We start from the raw sequence: 21598 nt of genomic DNA, 5'->3' as shown, positions 1-21598 counted from the left end.
TCAGGTTGGTAGCCTAATGCTGCAGCAAATTCAGTCTTTGTGTTGGTGTTCAATTGTTCTGAAAACCTATTTTTTAGTTCCAAGGTAATATTTTTTATACAACAGTTAACAGATATTGCTATAATCATATGTCATCCTTTAATGAAATTAACTGAAGTACAGGTTTGCTGTACTCAAAATCCCACTTCATAGTAAATAGTGTTTTGTTTCATTAAATCTCATGATTCAGTCTAAACTGTGCTGAATAATGATGTTAAAGCCCTAAGACTGGTTTATTTTTTCTTAATGCTTGTTTGTTTTCTTTAATACAGATGCACCACAGATGAATAATGTCATGCCAACATCTCCTCTCCTTCCTCAGATGGCACATCAACATTCATATCCCAGCCTGGGACAGATCACAAACCCATATGAGCAACAGCCCCCAGGCAAAGAGCTTAACAAGTACGCCTCTCTAAAAGCAGTTGGTAAGTAAGCAACATGATGCATGACTTCTCCTTCAGAGCAGCATGTTGTATTTGCTGTTGTCAGCTGACATTCTGCTTCAAAGTTAAAAACAAAGTCTTGCTTATCTAGACTAATTCCTGACAGAATTTAATACAGAATACCATGTTAGTTAGAAGTGTAAGAAAATTACATGTAAGTATTGGTGATCACATGCAGGTAGTTAGAAATGCATCCAAAACACCTCCATACCTACTGTACACCATTCATCAGCAGGTTTCACCTGGTACATGCAGATTGTTAAGCCTGGGTTCTTTATGCCCTGAACATACCTCCCTATACATTTCAGTATGTATTTTCTATACCTGTCTCAACAAATGAGAGAGAAAAACATCGGATGTGTTGCAAATGTAAAGCATACAATTTAGACACCTGCTAAATAGTTCCCAAAAGAGAAGGTACTTGTATATTTCTGAAGTAAGAGCTTTCCCATTTTCTGCAAGATGTGCATTAGTAGGTCACTGGAGGAATGTTCTGAGGCAGCATGACTTCAAACAAGTAGTGCATCAGAAAATTCCTAATAAAGATCACAGTGTGATCAGGCTATTTCCTGCGACTGATTAATATCATACTATGATTTTAAACAGAGAGGGGAAGATCCTCAAAGAAAGAGTTATGAGGTGGGGTGGGGAAGACTATAGTGGGGTAAGATGTCAATATAATTTTCCCATTGGAAGCATAAGTTGGTAGTACATTTCAATGGCTGTAAATATCTGCTCACACCATATGAAGACAGAAAGCCTTTATCACCTTACATTTCAGGCCCTTCTAGGCAACACTAAATTACAAACTGGGGGGTGTGTATTCATAGCTTCTCACTAACCCTTGCTCAGCTTACACATATGGATGTTAACATCATTCCCCCTGAATTTAAAGCAGTATCACACTGCCTATTTCCAGACAGAGCTATTTAGCTCAGAAAAACCTCAGAATAGCTGAGAACATTCTGACTTAGGAATATAGTATTTATCATGCTGGAAAAATATTCCATCACAAGTTGACATTCCTTTATGTGAACTCCAGGATAGCAGACCTCTAACAAAATGTATGTTGAAGCCCCACTTCAGATAGTTTGGCTTTGCTTTATCTTGCTGGTTTTGATTGTTGCAAGTAGCATTTTTAAATCCGTTTGTAAAAGACAAGGGTTAATTCTGCTGAATTCTGAGTTCAGACAGAGTAGCTTTATAATTCGTTCTTCAAAAGGTGATACTGTGTAATGATGTGGTGATTGTCACAGATTTATGCACTGATATCAGCCTTCTTTTTCAGATGTCAATTTAGGTCAAGCCAGTCATCAAAGCTAAAAGGTACTTAAGCATAATAAAATGAGAGATGAAACACTTAAAAGAACCTTCTCTCATCTGCCCAAGAACTACTGAATGTACTTAGGTTTTTTAATTATTAAATTAGAATGTAGATATTTCTTGGGTGTCTGAGTACAAGTTTTTTAAGCAGCTAGATTATAACCATGCAGTTAAATCAACCTTGAAAGACTGTGCACTTCAACTCCAGAAGTTGCGTAAAGCCTCTTGGAATCTTAAAACTAAATTAAACATAACTTGCAGGGACATTTTCTTCCAGGAAGATTGTACCATCTTCCCATACTTTCCCCCAAACCTTCCTTTCTGCTCTCTCCTGCTTCCCCTACCCCCTCCCAGAGCTTTCAGCAGAAAACAGCAGAGATTTTGAAGCTGTGATACACTCACCACTTCTGACTGGAGTAAGAGTTAAATATGCTCAGTTTATAACCGCTTTCAGACTCTGAAGGCCATGATTTCTCCTAAGGGATGCTTCTTGAGTACATCACAAGATCACAAAGAGGTTTTCCCATAATGCCAGCCAGGTTTGGGTTTGTGACCACGCCGACATCAAGCTACCCAGGCCATATATTGCAAAGTTCAGATTGGCTTTATGAGACTTGTGAGAGAAAATAGCAACCAGCCTACATCAGGCATACCAATACAGTTTTAACCTGACAACATCTTTTGAACAAACAGACATAGACTGAGTTCACCCTGACCTGGTGTTCATGTCACAGGGCAATTGCATTTTTCAGATGCTAAGTTTGAGCTGCATTTACTCATCCCCATAGCAGGTTAATGAATGAGTGTAGTCCATTTTCCTTTGCATTCATTGATAGTGGTTTGAGGATGGATTCATTTGTCACAACAGAAATGTAATAAAAGATGTGTTCTATATTCCTCCATGTGTTTGAGACAACTCATATGCATTTAAGTGCCTCTTACACTGCATGATCCCATTGGTTGGGTGTAGTCCACTTAATTCTCTTCTTTAAGGGGAAGGAGAGAGTGGAGGAGGAAGCATTCCTGTTGCTTTGTAGCATCTGTAGCTATAGTACATTAATATCACTCATTATAATGTGTCCATGAGTGGCAAGAAGTTTAGATAACTGAAAAAGGGATGCTTTACCAGAGGCAGTATTAAATTAACTTCCACACAGCTGCTTTCTTCTGGATTACAGATGTCCTAAAAATTTGTTTCTCTAATTTTAGAAGTGAGCTACTCATCCCTCAGTGACTGGATGCTGTGAAAATTCAGTTCATAGAAATGAAGCGAGTCCCGGTGATCTTGATCATGTTCAGGATCTGTATTAAATTCAGCACCTAGGACTCAAGCACTTGTGAAACCAAGAGACACAATGCCATTGCTACTAATTTGCATTGAAGCAAGTGTATTAATTTGCATTTATACTGAAAGGGAATGACCAATACCTTGGTACTGAGGCCAAGTTGACCCCTAGGAAGCTATTTTAAAGCTACACCCTAGACTCCAAATCATAAAGCCGAGCAGAGTGCAATTTGAAGTAGGCCTGTTCATGCATGTATGCAATGCAGCGTGTGCATTGAGAGTGTCTGATTCAGCACAACAGGGGAGAACAAAGTTAAAAAGGCCAATGTGGCTTTATTTTATTTAAAAAACAAAATATTTTTATGTGAACCAGTTCAAACTGCACAGCAAAACCCTTACTCAGTGGAAGAGGATATTTTCCTCATTACTTGTTAGGAATTTCTTTACTTGTTGCAGCCTTCAGAATTCCTTAAGCACTGACCAGCGGCTACTGACCAAATTCACCTTTTCCTGTTACTGTCTGCTGGCATTTACATGTCTGAATGATTTGAGGACATTCTGTGCCTATCTTATATTCTCTCATGAGTTCTTGGAGTACAAACAAGGTAATAGTGAGGTGAGATTTACTTAGTGTTTTCCTCACTACACCAGAATTTCACTTTGCTTACACATATCTTAACACATACACCACCAGGGAATAATCAGCAGAAGGTAGAGGACCCCTTGGAAATGAGTCAGAGAAACACATACTTCTCGAAAGAACAGATAAGCAGTCAATCCATCTGCCAGTATCTCTAGCCTATCTGACTGATAAGTGCACTTTGTTCATCCATTTTTTTAGCCAGAAAATCTTTTTTAACAGTGCCAAATTTTTCCCACCAAAGAATGTGCTTTTGCAGTATTTGATTATTTATGTGAAAAGTGCAAAAAGAGGTTTTTCTGCATAAATTATTCTTATTTCCAGTTCATCAACCGTGTTTTTACTGCATGCTCAAATGGTTATTGCTCACTTAAGCAATCCTGACATGCCTAAAGCTACAAGGGGATGAGGATCTTATATGTGAACACCTTCATGAAATTCAAGTCCCAGGACATACAAAGGTAGCTCATCACAAATTTTTGTACACATCATTCAGACACATTCAGAAAGCATGAACAATTCCACTTCAAGCTGCACTCTGCTAAGCTGTAAAAACTGAAGTCCATCTTGTTGCTTAGTAAGAGTTTCCTAGAGCTCAAATGTGCCTCACTATCCTGCAGTATTAGCTGTATTTATTCAGGGCAATTGTTCTTCAAGCCTGGCTCAGCAACAGCTCATTTTCTTTCCTAAGTTTCAAGGAGTGCAAAGCGACCAACGTTCTTTTGGGCCTTTTAGAAAAATTAATAAAATACCCCAAACCCAACTTTCTAAAGCTGCCAGAGATGTGCACAAGACATATATGTGCATACTGAGAATACAACTGTATCTACAGTTTAACACAATTATGTTTTATATTTCTTTCATAAATTTTCTTCTTCCTCTCTCCCTCCATACACAGACCCTTAGGGAACTGACTGGGCAGGACTTATGAAGAGGTAACTCAGTTTACTGAAACTAAGACCCAGAAAGCCGTCAGTAATACTGGTAGTCTCCTGTGGGATAAAATCAAATCTAATTGATTGGATATAGTGAACCTAGAAGGAGGATATAATTGGCAGCAGACTCACCATCACATAGGTGAGACTACAGCTCCTAGCATTACTTGAAGCTTCACAGTTCTTTGATCCCAAAGGAAATAGACAGTGCTCCAGCTCTGCTTGCAGCTGCAGAACTCCAAAGATTCTGCAAATCTGACATTCAAAGAATAAATATCTCCTCTTTAGGTCACTGTTTTTATGTGGAAAATATTGTGGCTGCAAGTGCCACATGGCAACATCTCCCTCCAAAGGTGAAGCATGTGAGAAAACTGTCTGATTTGTCCTTCACATCTACATACACAGAAGGATACAAAGGGGAAGATCACCATAACATTAACACTTTGAATCATCCTCCTGTCTGATGTGAAATTTGGTAGTGCCTTCTCTTAAGCTTCAGATCTTCATTTTCATAGAAATAAGTGCAACTCTATGCTGATTCAAGATCGGTCTCATGAGAATAGAAGTGACTTCACAACTGCCCTGTAAGAATCTGATACCTATCTCACCAGAAGAGGAGATCTGTACTGTTCCCTATTGCGCTCTGAGCTGGAAAGAAATACTGTAGTTAGAAAAATGGAAACACCCAACAGGGAAAAAGGCCTGCCCTTCCATTCACAGGGGTTGAAATAGTCCACTGTTGGAAGAAAAACTACAGGATTACTGGACATACTATGATTGTGGTACTTTACTTCCCTATACCAACCCCACTGTTACAGTGACAGGTAAATATCCACGTTTCTTTATAAGGCTTAAAAAGGAATTGTGCTTTCATTTCAAACAGTAAAGAAATTTTCAGCTACTACTTCCATAAGCAGTTGCACAAAAAATGGATTAAAAAAATCTGGGACATGGGAGTAGCTCCCTCTATTTAACACCATGCAAACAGGGAAGTACAGATTAATGCATCATTTGTCATATCCAGAGGGTGATTCAATTAATGATTTCATATGTCTAGAGGTATGTTCCATGACATGGGTAATGCTAGTCTGGGCAATCTGCCCGATTCAACAATGGAACTACGGACCTCAAGGAAGTATAACATGAAAGCTTGGTATCTTTTAAACATTGTAATTACTTAGGCCAGATTCTGAGCATTCATTTGTTAAGGAAGTCTTTCATACTTTAATCCTTGCTTCTCCTTCAGGCACAGGATAAAAGCCAAGAAGGAACCAGCCCCATCTCACCACCCCACTGCTGGCTCTGTTTCCCCAGCCTTTCCATTGCCCAGCCAGATGCAACGCCAGTGCCACTGGTTCTACCCTCCTCTCTGCTGAGATCCCCCCCCATCCCTACTTCACATTCTGCCCAGTGCATGCTGGCTTCCAAGAGCTTTTCTTGCTTCCCCTAAATCATTTAATTGCTTTCTCTGTTATTTACCATACTGGCTTCTGATACCAGCAGGCACTCTGCCATAGGTAAATAAAAAGTGCTTGGAGAGACTTGATCAAAATATTTTCCTATTTTATCATCCATCACACTCATTTTTTCTTCTAGTGTGGTAACCATATTTTAATTATGAATATATTGTTTTGTTGAAAGGCTTACTATCTTGAGCAAGATTGTCTGCATCGCTGACATTCTCTTACAGCCTTTCAAAAGAAAAGACTTTTTAATATAAAATCAAATAGTTTTAAAATCAAATTAAATTAATTCAATAATTCAGGTGATATTCTTTCTAAGGCTTGGGAATTCTGCTGTAAGCAACCAGACATCCAAGCAGCTTTTGCCCATACCATCCTTTTGCAAATATATGGAGCTGGGAGAGGGTAATGCTTTTGGGATACATGGGTCTTAGCAAAAACAATATCTAGGCTGCTGGGAGGAAACTGCAAATAGTCCTTCTTTTACAAGAAGCAGTTTTAACACCCGAACAAGATGCTCTCAAAGATTTCCATCTACGTGTCTCATTTTTAAAGCTTTAGCAGCACATTGAACTTGTGAAAGAAAGGGAATCTCACCTTTAGGTGCATTTAGTTGAAGCTTATTCTCAGGTTTTTTCAGTTTCTGGGTTGGAATCACACCTAAGGAATTTGGTTTTTTCTGAATTTTGTCCACTAAATGGTCTTATGATGAAGACTATTTATAAGGAAGTATTAAATTCTTAACCTATTTTTCATGCCAAAATAACAGATTTAAATCTGTGCATCCTTAAGTCTTGTTCTTGAAATTGATATTCTTTCCACCCATGTTCTCTACAGTAGATCTCCTACAATGGAGAAACAGCCATTTTATCTTGCTACCAGCATTTCATGTGAAAATGAAACCCTCACCAGTGAAGTTCAGATTATGAATGTCACTTCACAATCCATCAGCTATACACCACAGAGTGCTCAAATCCTTCCAGTAAAAATTAGGTTGGTTCTCTGGAAACCAGTTGATTTTAAAAATCCTTATTATAATGAATCAAAATGAAACAAAGACATAATTTTCTCCCTTATATAACACACAACAGGCAGATGTACAACAGCAGCAATGTGAGTCCAGCTGGCTGCTAGAGAATGCTGCTCCTTTAGGGGCTTTGTGCTGTCTTTTGACTGACTTTTTTCTTTGAAGACTTCAGTCTTCAGAGGTCACAAGCTTCCATAACCAGCTTTATTTCCATTTACTGAGATCATTGATGGCCACAGGAAGGAAAATAGTAAATCTAAATCAAGCACGGGTTATTCAAACCTATTTCTATGAAATATTAATGAATTATGCATGAGATTTTTTTACACATTAAGTGATGTGAAGACTTGAGTGAAACTTTACTGTTAGGCAATGCCACTAAATGAAAGTGAACCAATGAAAAACAAAGTGCAGCTCCTGCAAAGACAAAGTCTAATAAGATTAAACATTTTCACTTGCAAACATTTTTAAACACCCTTTTCTTCAGACCAGGAGAAAAGCCAAGAAGGACTCACGAGCAAGCCCCACTTGTCAGTGTTTTATTTTGCACTATAAACACCTATCTACATATAAACTTTTCATTCTGCAATGCACTTTTTTTTTTATCATTACTTAAGAGTAGAAGTTAATCATAAGCATATATAAAGAATTGTGAAAACTTGCAGTTAAATAGCACCAGAGTAGGATCCTAGCTAAAGTCAAGATTTAACATGAGCATGACTTTTACATTGCCAACTGTGGAGCCCACCTATCAACCACACAGGTGGTTCTGAACATGCTCCCCTCATTTTTTCCTCCTGGACTATTAGCTGTGCAGGGCATTTATGGCAATATTTTGCAAGAAGAGTTTCATACAGGTGCTCAACCTATGATACACTGCAAGTGGTTCTTAGAAGAGCCAAATGAGTGTTCTAAACTCAGCGCATGGAAGTGAAGTTATAAATGATTTCAAAGTTTCAACTTTGAATGAATTCTGGGGAAAAAGTCTTGGAGAGAATTTTCTTTAATTAAATTATAAGTTTCTCTAACTAAAGGCTCTCATGGACAACTTGTATTTATTGAGCAATCTTTCATGCTGACAATACTCAAACATAAATCAGCTTACAATGACTGAGACAAGAGTTTCAGTTTTTAAAACTCCAAAGGTAAAAATGAGAAGTAGCTTTTTAAGGAAGAGCTTTGATTTAAATTTTCCCAAGAACTGACCAAAGAATAACGGAATGAAGTCAGACAGTATAATTCTGAAATCCCACTACATTCAAAACTTAATTAAGGAATAAATTTAGGAGTCTGGAGTTTGGGAAGCATACTCAGTGAGAAACAGACTTTAAATCCTATACTCCTACTTTATTTCCCATAGTACTACTGAATCACACTGGGCATATTTTTGTATGCAAGTATTATTTCTCCAAGTAGATCAGAATCTGCCTCAATGCAGACAACAGAGCTGTGAACTATTCCATCAAGTCTGTTGCATTTACAATGTTTGTGACACGAACATTAAGGTTCGGTAATTTAAAGCAGTTACACGGATTACTTTGTTGCAAGGCAAGTTTACTTAAGAAATAATACAGATTTTTGGTTCTAACCAAATTAAAAACCTCAGAAGCTTCCATATTCTTCAGCTTTGTACATGGATATGTCACCAGCAGTAGTGTGATGTTCTTTAGAATCACCCATGAATATCAATGAAGACTAGCAAGACAACTGATAGGAATGAATCCCTTATTAACAATATAGTATAAATAGTAGCAGCTATCTGCCTGCTATTTTGGTTCTGCAAAGGATGTTCTAAAGACAGTAAATGTGTTTAAGAGAGAAATTACAGAGATATAAGCCATAAAGATCATTGTTTTATACCTACACGTGCATACTATAATAACAAAGGTGTTGAGGCATGGAGGAAGAGCAGTAACATGATTTGTAATGCCCACAGCTAACTTCCCCTAAAGTCTTTCCCCTTTGAACGTGCAAGAAAATGAAACGGGAGTAGGGAGGGAGAATTTGATATCTAGCAGTTATGATACTACAGCATCAAAAAAACACAAAGAAAATGCCAGTCTGTCCCATCCTAGTGGTAATACCAAGTACAACAGGTAATTTTCATACTGGGAAAGTTTGCAAAGCTTTCTGGGCTGTGGAAGGTGCTCCTGAGGAAAGTTCATCTTCCCTTGCAAGCAACCTGCCCCAGGAAGGAGGAAAGTGTGCAGCTCCACAGGGCTGGTTCTCACTTCCCAAGTTAGGTTTAGGATTGCAGTGCTTGGGGAGAAGGGTAGAGGTAGGAGCTGAGCACAGCTCAAGTCTGTGTGTGCAGTATTAAATATTCATTAAAGTCAGCTTCATTACTGATTCCTGTTGACTGTCTGCCAGTCACAAAAGCTTCAGTTTTATGTGAAGGCTACTCAGAGGGTTCTGTTGAGAACAGGCATTAGTTCTGCTTGGCCTTTGGGTTTGCCCAATCTGTAAGAAAACCTTATGAAACTGATTCTATTCTGACAACGCAAGTTAGGCACTTGCCAGGGAACACTATTTCTTTGCAGTCTGACACTTATCTCTGGTTCGGAAAACTCTGACAGTTAGGCAGAAGACTTTAATAATACAAACGTCACATAGTCTAAGAGGAGACGGGAAGGGAAGGGAGGGGAAGGGAAGGGGAAGAAAAAAACAACTGTGTGCAAGTACAGCTATGGAATTAATTCCTTAATAACTCTCTCTTAAAAAGGATTCCTTCTGGCAAAAAGAATAGAAAAAGGTAACCTTCTAATAGAAAAAAAAAAACCTCAGGCCAGAGCTAATTTTAAAAAAATCAACTTCAATATGGAACTATTGCTAAAAATTTGTTAAAATTATAGCAGTAAAGAAGCAGATCAAATAAAACCAGGTCCTACAAAAAAATAGTTATTACATCACTGAGGCTATTTTCATTTAACCAACACAATTTGAAAAGCCTTTAGGCCTCATTCTGTATTCGGAAGTAATAGTGCAAATCTGGTATGATGCCGGTTGAGAGACAGAAAAATGCAAGTTTATTCCAGCACTAAACCCACATCTAAATTATGTATTCAGAGCCCTGAACTCACTTTTCTGTGTTCTCACACACCTTTCTACCTCACAACTAGAAGCATTTGTAGCTGATTCAAACACATGTTTAAGAGTTATAACCAGCAGTACACTAAGAGAAACAAAAATATTTAAGAAGTATAAAAACTTAAAATAAAAATTAGCACACGGAATGCTGTGACAACAGCAATGTGTGAAAAAAATTAAATTAAGTTCATGCTAAGAACAGTTATTACACATAAATGTGGGCAGGAATGTAACAGCTTTTTCAGTCTCCATTTTGACACCTTCAGGAAAAACAAACATACATTTTCAGATGCTTTAAACAAGCTGAAGGTCCTCACCACCCAAAAAGGTTGCAAACAATTTCATAGTATTGTTGAGGTATGAAAGCATTGCTGCAAACTTTTAACACAATCTGATTTGTCTTCTTGAGAAGCATTAAAAACCATAAGTGAGCAAGCAAGCTCACTGAAGGAAGAAGCAGAAGAAGCCTTTTAAGTAAATCTCCTAAGTGTAACCTCTTTGGCTTCGGACAGTATTTTTAGAAAGCAAGCCAAACCCTCATTTTCTATAATCAGTTTATGCTGCAGATATGCTTTATTCAGAAATTAAGCATGACAGCATGACTCCTTAGACAGTTTCTATTTCAAAAGGCAAGTTTTCTTACCATATATAAGGTTTCCAGTAAAACTCAAACTGATAAATATGCCTAAATGAGATAAAACTAAATAAATATTTCACAGTAGAACTTTTTGTATTTATTTGCCATTGTAGATGCCATGGAAGGACATGAGCTTATGAGGCCTTTAGGAAGAAAATAATGAAAAAACAGACTTACAGTTATTTACAGGACAGCCACCGGCTGCATTTGCAAAGAAGTCAGAGATTTGAATGCATAATTCTCTTAGACTTATTTTACAATTTCATCCATTGGTTCATGAATAGAACTGGCAATCTTATTTCCTTCTCAAACTTATCATTCATTGCACAATACTGAACCAGCTGCTTAATATTTTGATGCTTGAATTTAAAATGTTCAATCACGTGAGCATATAGCAAAGTAGCGCAATCTTTGTCTGTCTGCATGCAACAGATTTCAGGTCTCCTGAAAACATTTACAACTTGAATCTTAATTTAACATGATGTAGCTACCTTTTGTTTCCAGACTGACGGAACCTATTGATTGCAGCAAAGCTCTGAGGTTCAGAAAAGCTCTGCTTTAATTTCACTCCTTAGATACAAGTCTTCTGCATGTCATTGGTCTCTACGTTAGCTACAATGTGTGTGTGTCTAGAGTATTTTGACCAAAACCAAATCATCTTATCACTGCAGCACTTTGTAAAATTGAATTCATAAATACTGCAATTTAATACTGTGTAAATCAAGGCAGTCAAGTACACAAAAGCAAACAGGAAAAGCTGGTTTTCGTGTCCAAGGAGAAGCCTGTCTAAACTTACATAGTAAATAAAGGTTTTTAAAAAGAAAAAGAAAACCCAGTTTGCAGTGCTGTGCTTATTTGGCATGCTGTCAGAAGAGGGCGTTTCTGCTCACAGGACGTGTGGCTGCTCCTGTGTCCTGGGAACTATAACCCTGGACATAAGATACCACACATGATGTCTGATGCCTGAAGAGTTAGGCAAATTCTGTCTCAGTGTTCCCAGACAAGCAGCAGCCTTCACTGCCTGTAGTGGATAAAGAGAACACTGCTGAGACTGAAGTCTCTACTTACCAAGTCTAATTACATTCCTATTCTAAACCATTTCTAATGCATTTCAAACCCCAGAAATATTTTGGCCTCTTCAGCCTTTCAGAAACTGTCAAGAAAGTAATCAATAGAAAAGAAGAAATGTTTGGGCCTACATATTTATGTTTCTTCATTTTTGATACGAAAATAGAATTTTATTTCACTGGGAAAACAAATTCAGTGTTGTTTCTGGAGGTGGACAAGCTCCTTCCAAATAACATCTGCAGAAGAAAAGGTTGATATGGTGTGCCTTTTCATGGCTGGTCTCTCTCCACATCACTATAAGAAATGGTTAAATGTATAAAGTGATAAAGGTGGCCAGGAGAGGAATAACACACAGTCATAAAAAGTAGGTTCCACCAGAGTTATGAAAATAATTTATGTGTAGTTCTATACATTATGTATTTTTCTTTACTTCTATTAGTATAGGGAATAAAAATAATGAGAAAGAATTCACAGAAATAAGATGGCATCTTCCTTTTTAGAATATCTTAAATAAAGGCAAACTGGTATTAGAATTTTTCAAGAAAGAAAGGCAACTATTTAGGTCCATGTTAGCTTTTTCCCCCTCACCCAAGAAAAAACTTGTGCTAGTTTAGAAATTATATTTCTTTGATTTTCAGATGAATTCCTGGAAAAACCCTCACATAGAGTTGCCTTGTATCTCTGAAGCCTTTGAACATACCGTCTTAGATGCCAGCTTAGAAAAGCAAATGAATAAGCAATCACACATTCAGATGGGATCAACAACACCACTGCCAAAGGCAGCAACCTAGTATCACCCTGGGCAAAGTTCTCATTGTGTCTTTGAGCCAAGATTCATTACCTTTTTGTCTTCCCTGGAGTTTTCACTTTCATTACTTGGAGAGAGAAGTGCAGGGCTCCCATAGCTTCAGGGAACTACACTCATGTCTCAGCAAAGTCATGACTGTTGAAGCAAAGTCTTGCTATGAAGTGGTAAATATTACATAGGGACAGCTTTACTGTTACACAGAACACACCTACAAATTGGGCAGTTAGTGTATTTAGCTGTTACTTGGTGTGTCACTGTAGTAATTTCATTGCTATCCTGTCCCCCAGTACATTCCGTTCGTTTGCTTTCTGCGCCTCTAGCCTTAAATTTGAAACACGGTCTCTCTGTGGCTAGAATAAAGCTCAAGACTTCACAAGGCAGTTCTTAAAATATGTTCAGATAATGAACAATCCTGTGAAACGTCTACTGGGTTATAGGATTCCCTCTGTATTTTTGCACCTTCTGTCTGTGAATGAAAGCTCTCACTGAAGCTTTTATTTTCTTTTTTCTTCCTTTTTTTTTTCTTTTTTTTTTTTTCCCTTTTTTTTTTTTTAATGTCTTCAGAGCTTTTATAAGGGCTCACTCCTTTGTGGATTCTCCTCTCTCACTTCAAAAGTTCAACTCCTGGGTGCCTCCTTTCACAAAAGCTGTAGGACATATTTTCTGTCAGGGCTCTATACATTTCCCATAGCTATAAGTAGTGCAAGAATTCAGTCATTTTATGGACCTACAGAGATAAGAGGATTAGCAATGAGGAAAAGAGTAAAAACTACTGCTTCAGAAGTACCTAAGGCCTCCTTAGTTAGCTGTACTTTCTACACAGAAATGCTTATAACTGCAGCGTTTTACAAGAAAAAAAAAAGAAAGCAGTACACAGTGCTGAAGCACATTCACATGTCTTTGTGCCAGAAGTGGTTACACAGACACTTGGAAGACTGCTTAACTCGAGGACCAGAACAATATTACAAAACTTGAGGGCCAACTCTCAGCACAGGTAACATTCTCAAGTGCACGCACTGAGAAATTCTGACTATTATAGCCACAAAGATTTTTGCCACTGATTTTCAAGAAAACATATTATCATCCCTGGTACTTACTCTAGAAGAGACTCACTGGTTCGCAATCTTTTGTTCTATACCTGTGGATTAGGAAAAAATATGTGAAAATTCAAAGTTTGGTCATGGCCAGTCCTCAATCAGTGCAAGAGCAAGGCTTGTCTAGTGATAGATGTAGGCAGAATGGTGAAACTTCAATCAAAATGTACTATCAAAAGCCAATTCCTTTCTGGCTACCTCATCTAAATGAACCTAAAGTCACTGCAGTTTTTCTATGAATTCCAATGTCCTTTCTATCCCAAGCAGCTTGGTAGCTATCTCCTTTCAAAATCAAAATTCAAGGAATAAAGCAAGAGTCTGAACCTAGATATTTGACACTGATACTGGCAAACTCAAGATCAAAATAAAACAGCCTTTAAGGCACTGGTGAATTCAGGTAACAGTGAGGAGTGGAGTCATACCACCTTTTAGATAAGCTCATGGATATACATGAGCTCCAACTGCGTGGGATTTCAAATCTATATTCCCTACCCAGAAAGGTACACCCCAGCTTCTGCTGGGATGGTCCCCACCCTGATGAACCTGTGCTTCAGAATTAAGAAAATTCAATATTTCTTTGTCTAGAAAGACAGGAAGAGAAAGCATGTCTTTAGCTTACTAGTTAAGGGGCTCAGCTGGGAGGGAGATGTCCTTCTTTTGATCCTTACACCGTTTCTCTATTTTTTCAGTTATTCTTTTAATGCACAGCAGGAAGAAAAGTCCAAATTCTCCCCGCTCCCAGGCACAGGCTTCAGGTTGGAAAAAATTCATATTTTAACATTTTTTCCAGCTGAACAGCTACAACAGTAACCAAATTTGTGGGTGCATTACCTTAAAGGAGTAAAAACCTTACAAAAATATTGAAACTGAGAACATTTTTATAATTAGCTGCCAAGACTGGAGGGAGGGAATATAAAGAAGAATACTCAGAATTAAAGCCCTTCTTTTCCTATTGTTCATTTGTTAATTTTGCAATTCTAATTCTTTACTCCCTTTGCAAACATGACAGTGATATCTTTAAATCCTATTTTTCTGATTTATATACAGAAGCCAATGCAAAAAGCACTTCTATAGCACCTTTCATCTGAAAAGTCAGTATACTCTACAAATAGCAATTAAACTTCCTAACACTTAACTACCTCCTCCAATGTGTTAACAGCTCATTTTACAGCTGGTGAATCCAAGGCAGAAGGAAGTTGAGTCATGTACCCAAGGTCACATAAGAAATCCATCCTGTAACTTCAAACTGTCTCTTCACATGTTTGAAGTCCACAAACTATTTATAGGGGCTAGTTAAGAAGAAAAATAAACTTTCGGAGATTCATAGTTGATTTCTAAAGTAGCTGGCATGAGGATACCATAAACATCCTTTTCTTGATAAAATATCTGTTACAAAACCATGCTCAATCTTAGTCTACTGAATCTTTTCTGCTTTGAAAATCAGAAGAAAAGTCCCTGTTTCTGCATGAAACTATCATCAGGTTACTCACACTGGGGCATAGCATACTGGTATGAGAAAAGCTATAATCTAGTCAGTACATTTCAAGACTTGCCAAAAAGCCTTTTGAAAAATTGAACAATTTGGGTTTATCAAAGCATTTTTGCTACGCATTTGCTACAATGGTACTTCCCCCACCCAATTCTGGTACATGTGCCTATGTGTAAGCCTGAGCATGTATGCTGAAAGGAAACTGGGCTTTTAAGAAGTTAAAACATTAGAGAAGGAGGCTGGCTTTCAGTGGTAGCATGATTCTCCTAGGCATACATAAGAAATTCTTACGCAAAGTCCTACAAACCATAATTTGATCAGGACGAACACCGACAGTAGCTCTCCCACACTGTCAATGCCACACAAAACTCAAACAACCAGACAGCTTTCTGCTTGACTTTGGTGATGAGAACAAACCAGGCTTTGATCTGTAAATTCTCTTCAAGCCCAGTTTCCAGACAACAGTTGAGAAGGTCCTAGAAAGGGACTATAGGCTAACCTAGTTTAAGTAACTTTAATGAAACCATATTTACAGAATTAATCATTTAACTTTTTGTATGGTCATAGAATCATAGAACAGTTTGGGTTGGAAGGAACCTTAAAGAGCATCCTGCCACAGGCAGCAGGGACACCTTCCACTACAGCAGGTTGCTCAAAGCTTATCCAGCCTGACCTTGAACGTGATCTTCTATAAGAAACAAATACAGTTGAAAATTTTACATCTAACATTGCATAACCAAGAGCAAAATCACAGATGTGCCATAGGTACAGTCACTGTCAGTCTCATTTCTTCCTTGCTTAGTGTTTACAGTGAGAGTGTTTATGTGGAACAATACTACTACATACTGTCTGTGAGAACATCAATCTTGATGTGTTTGGAGATCTGAATAACATTTCTGATGTGTGACAAGATTCAGAGCCCTGGGACCACTGCTGGCAGGAGGAAAGGTGTAAGCGAGAAAAAAAAAAGGAACTAAGGAAGTAGCTCAAGCTTGTGGCCTTTTCACTTGGCCATACAAAAGAGAAAAATTGCACACAAAATCAGGCAATACAAATACCTGCAGGTTTGGTCATCATTTACATAACTGCATCACCACAGAAGTCATTACTTGCCTTCTACTTGATCATCAAAGATCTTGGTTATGTAAGACAAATTGTTGCAGCTTGTCTAAGATGAAGTTAAAAGTACAAACTTAGAATTTTATTCTATCATTACATGAGATTAGCTTAGTTTTTAATTTTTCTATGCAAATTAAACCAATTTAAATGTGAAATAGACAAATGTATCTATATTAGGAGCTGGACATAATTTACTACGCTGAATTTAAATCACGTAAGTTAGCATGACTTCTCCTAGATAGACAAGGTCTAAGCCATGACATAGAAGATCACTCTCCCAACCAGCTGACTTGCAATGCCTTTGATGTAAAAACTTATACAAATAAATACTTGTGTAGGTATTCACAATGCCTTTTCTGAAACTGTTTCTCTCAACTATCAAGAAATTAAATGAGAAATTACAAATACAGGCTGCCTTTCTCCCCTGGTTTTACTCAACTTGCATAACGCTGCTTTGTGGCACTCAGTGAATACTAACAAATTAAAAGGACCAGCCACATTTAGAACTTGAAAATGCTCTTCCAATGAGAAATAGGTACAATCTCTTGAGTATTCAGATTACAGATCTCTAAATTAAACAACTCACCCCAAAAACAAAGCAGAACTTGGCAGGTTCTCTTTGTAAAAACATTGCAGGTCTAGCAGCAACTGGAACTGCTCATCCTGTACTGAAATGAGTATAAGCCATTGTCTCCATTCTGGGATCTGTTTAAAACAGAAGACACCTGTACGCTGTAGAAAAGCAAGAACTCATAGCTTAAAGAAAACCAACAGATGGAGATGAAGAAAGCACACAAAGCCTAATTTTATAGCACAAATGAGAAATTTCAGCTCATCAAAGAGGAAGCACCTCTTTAATGACAAAACTAAGGATTTAAGTGTAAAGTCCAGTTGCACAGTCATTATACAAAAACAAATGTCATGAGATGACAGACAGCAACTGCTTTTAGTAATATTCCTCCCTGCTGAGGGGCCAGGACAAGGGGGATACAGACCCGAAGCCTGAGCTTGAAGGTTAAGGTGGTGCTCATGGGAATTTCACTGCCCTGCATAAAGACCCAGTTCAGAACTAGAGAGGGGAAACTGCAGAGTGCAACAAAAGCCTCCTAGAAATACTGGGGAGAGAGAAAAAGAGGGAAAATAAGCAAAAACAGTGCAGGGAATTAAAAACCTACTCACCATGATAAGAGGAGCTGAGCTGTACAGACAGCTACATGTAGGAGACTTCTGCAGGGAAGCCTTACATGGCATAGCTTCAAGGAAAATGGATGGATCTAGCCAGGATACAGCAAAAGTCAAATCCAGACTGACACAATCATATATTCAAATCACACCACTGCTGTTTAACACACCACGCTGTTAGTTGATCTACATATCTGGCAGCATAAAAATCGAGAGTTTTGAAGGGGATAAATAAACCTTCTTTACATAAAAGACAAGATCTTCAAAAAACAAAATTCAGTTAAGCTTGCCTTAACCCCTGATACTTAGTCTCAAAACTGACACGAGTTGCTGGAGTGCTGTAGAATGCCTTTAGCGTCCTGAGCATGGCTTTTTAAGCAAGCCTAGCAATACAACAATCAATGCACTGAAAGACACTTGTCTAGGAAATCGCAGAGGGCAAACTTGTAATTTGAGAACTGCAATGCAGTATTTTTTGGCAGGGCTATTGCTGTATTTCTTAGTGACATTGGCCTCAGAAAATTATGTCAGAATCTGGAATTCAGAATTTTCATTGACTGTAAAATCATGGGGTCAATACATCACCTCCAGCAACCCAAAGAATTTTCAGCCCCATAAAGCATTAGTGAACCTCCAACCATTTAGGAGAACAGATTCCATCTTTCACACACCACTGGACCTTACAACTGGCTTGGTTAAACACCCACATGCCATTTCGCATTTAAAGGGCTGTGCTCTCATACACACCTGTCCCCATAATGTAAACATCAGCACAACTTGAATGATACAGGGCAAACACAGTCTTTTGTTAAAGGGCACCAGGATTTAGTCTGAATACATGAAAAGCCTAGCATAACAGCATCCAAAAATATGATACAGAGAGAAAATAAGGAGTGGGAGGTGGCATAAATTGCTCCTGCTGGTGGACCTGTGCGTGTATCTAGTCCGCAGATGTAACTGCATGACATACTGTAAACTGTAAAATCTTTCTTGTGTCCAACTGATTTCTTTTGTCCTCTACCCTTTTTACATCCAAATAGCTGACAAAGTCAACGATGACTTCTACACCAAACGCCGGCATCTTGCAGAACTGGCTGCCAAGGGGAGCCTGCCACTCCACCCAGTGCGCCTAGATGAAAACAGAGCTTACACGATCGACAGTGGCCTAACCAAACAGAATGGGCAGAAATCCAGAATGGCAAAGATACACACACACCCACTAGGTTACAATGCCCACTACAAGACCTGGGATCCCAATGACCAGTCTCTCAGACGGCAAGCGTACACAAACAAGGGGAAGCATGGTATGGGAGACCCAACGCTAAGCGACCCACTGACAACCCGAAGCCAGCATTATTTGGGCCCACAGCCATACTTCATAACTAACAGCAAGACAGAAGTAACTGTTTGAGTTTGGTTTCCTTTCCTTTATTTTTTTTAATGAAATCCTTTAAAAAATACACACAAATACACACACAACACAAGCACTCAACTGAAAGGCAAAAAATAAATTTAAAAATATAAAATAATAGTACAAAAAAAAAAAAAAAGAAGAGAGAAGAAAGGAAATTCCACCAGGACACTCTTGGTATCCAACCAACTGTAGGCCGAAGAGTGGGTTAATGCCATTCAGCAATACACACTGAAGGTTGAATTATAAACTCCATTTATATTTCACAATGGAACACAAACCCTTGTGACTAAATTTTTTTACTTGAAACTAAAATCCATGATGAGAAGTAGCACAATCTATAGAAACTTTATGTCTGCTTAAATATTTACACTATGTTCCTGCCTTGAGACAGAGGAAGAAAGAGAGAACAATATACTATATTGTTTCAGAGAGCAATTTTGTATAAAACCTATTAATAATCACTAGACCTGTGAAAAGCCGAGAGTAAACATCTTGGTACAGCCCCTAACATCTACTATTGTAATATCCACTTTCATACCAATCTATAGAAAGCGCAAAAAATACAAATACAATAAAGGACAAAGACTCTTTCACAAGGAATTAATGAAGACTGTTACGATTAAAAGCATATGGAATCTTTCTGGCTGGCAAAGAATTCTGCAGGATGATAAAAAACAGCAGAAGATTTTGAGTTTACTTTGTTTGATTTGAAATTTTTGGGAACCTCCAAAATAAGAAGAGACATATCATATGACACAGAAAGCTGCTGGGGGAATAAGGGCATCAGAAAATTCCCTCACAGTCCTCCTGGTTTCGGGCAGATGGTAACAATTCTCACCTTGCAGACTGTCAGGACTTTTTCTTCACCTATATGTTTTGCCTATCTTCAACTGCTTCAGACTGAAATTAAGCGTGGGTGGTGCCTTTACTGTATTACTATTGTTCAATGACAGTCTTGTTTCTCAAAGTGAACCCCCTGTTCCTTTAAGCTATTTCCTCATGTTTTGCTAAGGATGACAAGGGTTCTGCCCTGCTCAGCCTGCTCTGTGTGTCCTGAAGGGAAACTGGACTATATCTCCATGCAGTGGTTGCAGAGGCAAGACCATTTAGTTAGCCCCTCAATTTTCCCAATTTAAACATTTTCCCCCTAGTCTCTCGTTTTGTATTTGCTTTAGCCATGGTAGTTCTCTGTAGTTCAACTAAATGTTATATGGTATAATGTCTCTATTGTTTGGCTTTCTATAGTGGTGTTCCCTCTTGGTGGACTATTTGGTGGAAGAGGCTAACAGACTAGTCTCAAAAGTCAGAGATCTGGGTTTAAACTAAACAAATGATTGGACTCGTGGTCTTGTTTGTGGTTCTAATGAGCAGAATGCCTTGTTTGTGTGAGTAAAGCCACTCTTGAATTGGGCACTGGTAGCAGACTCACAGTCCTGGGCCTGTAAAGGCTTTGTCACATCCACAAAGAGATAAACAGAGTTGGGATGGGATGACGGTGCTGCAACAGCCTGATGACAGGCAATGAACTCAGTCTTTCACTTAAATTTCTGCCCTTCCACCAGAAAAATGTCATTTGGCTAAATTCTAACTAACTATCTTACTACAGTTGCATTGTCACTAGCTGTGAATTCTTCTGGAGATTAGTTTGGAAGAGTATGCAGGGAGGAGTGAGAACTGTTCTGTTGTAAGAATTGGAAGTGGCATTTCTTACTGTATTCAACTGACTGGCAGTGCTTCTTAGTCAAGGATGCAAGGGCTAAATCTGAAATGTGGTTAAATGGAGAGACCACTGTTTTTTAGCTATACTGAGATTGATTTGCATCCTGAGAGCACCGGCATCTCTCCATAAGCGTGCTGCTAAATTGTATCATCACACCTTTTGAGACTATCGAAAGTGGACAAAGCCCACGGGACAAATACTTTGCACACAACCCAGATTCTCCACTATCTTACTTTTATTCCTTTAATCTTTATTGCCTTCACAACTGGCTGACTTAATTTGACCCGTTATGGAATGTTGCTGTTAATCCATATGCTTTAGATACACATTACAGCTGCACTCTAATTCACACAGATTTCGTGTAACTTGAGCATATTTTATGTGGAAATATTTTAGTAACTGTATGTTCTGTAAGTAAACCCGTGTTAATACTTGTTAACTACAGAGTTTATGATACCAATAATACTTCCTACAATAAAATGTTTGTTTGTTTTTTAAGAATGTTTATTTGTAAACATATGTATTCACTATATTAATATGAATTTCTTACCTGGCAATAAAACTGATTCTAAGTGAATCCAACTTGCTGGCTCATTCCTAAACTTGTATCATTGGGCCAATTTTTGAATATTAACTGGGCTTCTGAGGCCTCTCACTGCAGCCAGTGGGGTTCATCTCAGCACAAATGATGACTTGACTCTGGTAGTCTTCTGAGCAAGAGTTTCTTCGGGAAGCAGCTGCATGCTTTACATGTTACACATGTGCAATGCCTGTTACTGAAATGTTACACAATACCCATAAAGCGTGCAAGCCTTGCAAAAC

At 38.2% G+C, this 21598-nt stretch overlaps 1 protein-coding gene across 3 annotated transcripts in view; it reads left to right on the top strand.

The window, feature by feature from the left end:
• SHISA9 (shisa family member 9) overlaps positions 1–21358 on the top strand; it is a 188154-nt gene extending 166796 nt beyond the window's left edge. For all 3 annotated transcript variants that reach the window (XM_062611864.1, XM_062611866.1, XM_062611863.1), the window contains 2 exons: positions 312–467; positions 18683–21358. In XM_062611864.1, coding sequence (XP_062467848.1) covers positions 312–467; positions 18683–19053 — 527 coding nt within the window. In that variant the 3' untranslated portion in view covers positions 19054–21358. The remainder of the gene's footprint in view (positions 1–311; positions 468–18682) is intronic.
• The last annotated feature ends 240 nt before the right edge of the window (positions 21359–21598 follow it).

Source organism: Pezoporus occidentalis, unplaced genomic scaffold, assembly GCF_034315485.1.
Source record: "Pezoporus occidentalis ecotype Australia unplaced genomic scaffold, CSIRO_AGI_Poc_V1 ctg158, whole genome shotgun sequence".
In the NCBI taxonomy this organism is placed as follows: domain Eukaryota; kingdom Metazoa; phylum Chordata; class Aves; order Psittaciformes; family Psittacidae; genus Pezoporus; species Pezoporus occidentalis.
The sequence above is the reverse complement of the archived record's forward strand: the minus strand, read 5'-3'. Positions and strand labels throughout refer to the sequence as shown.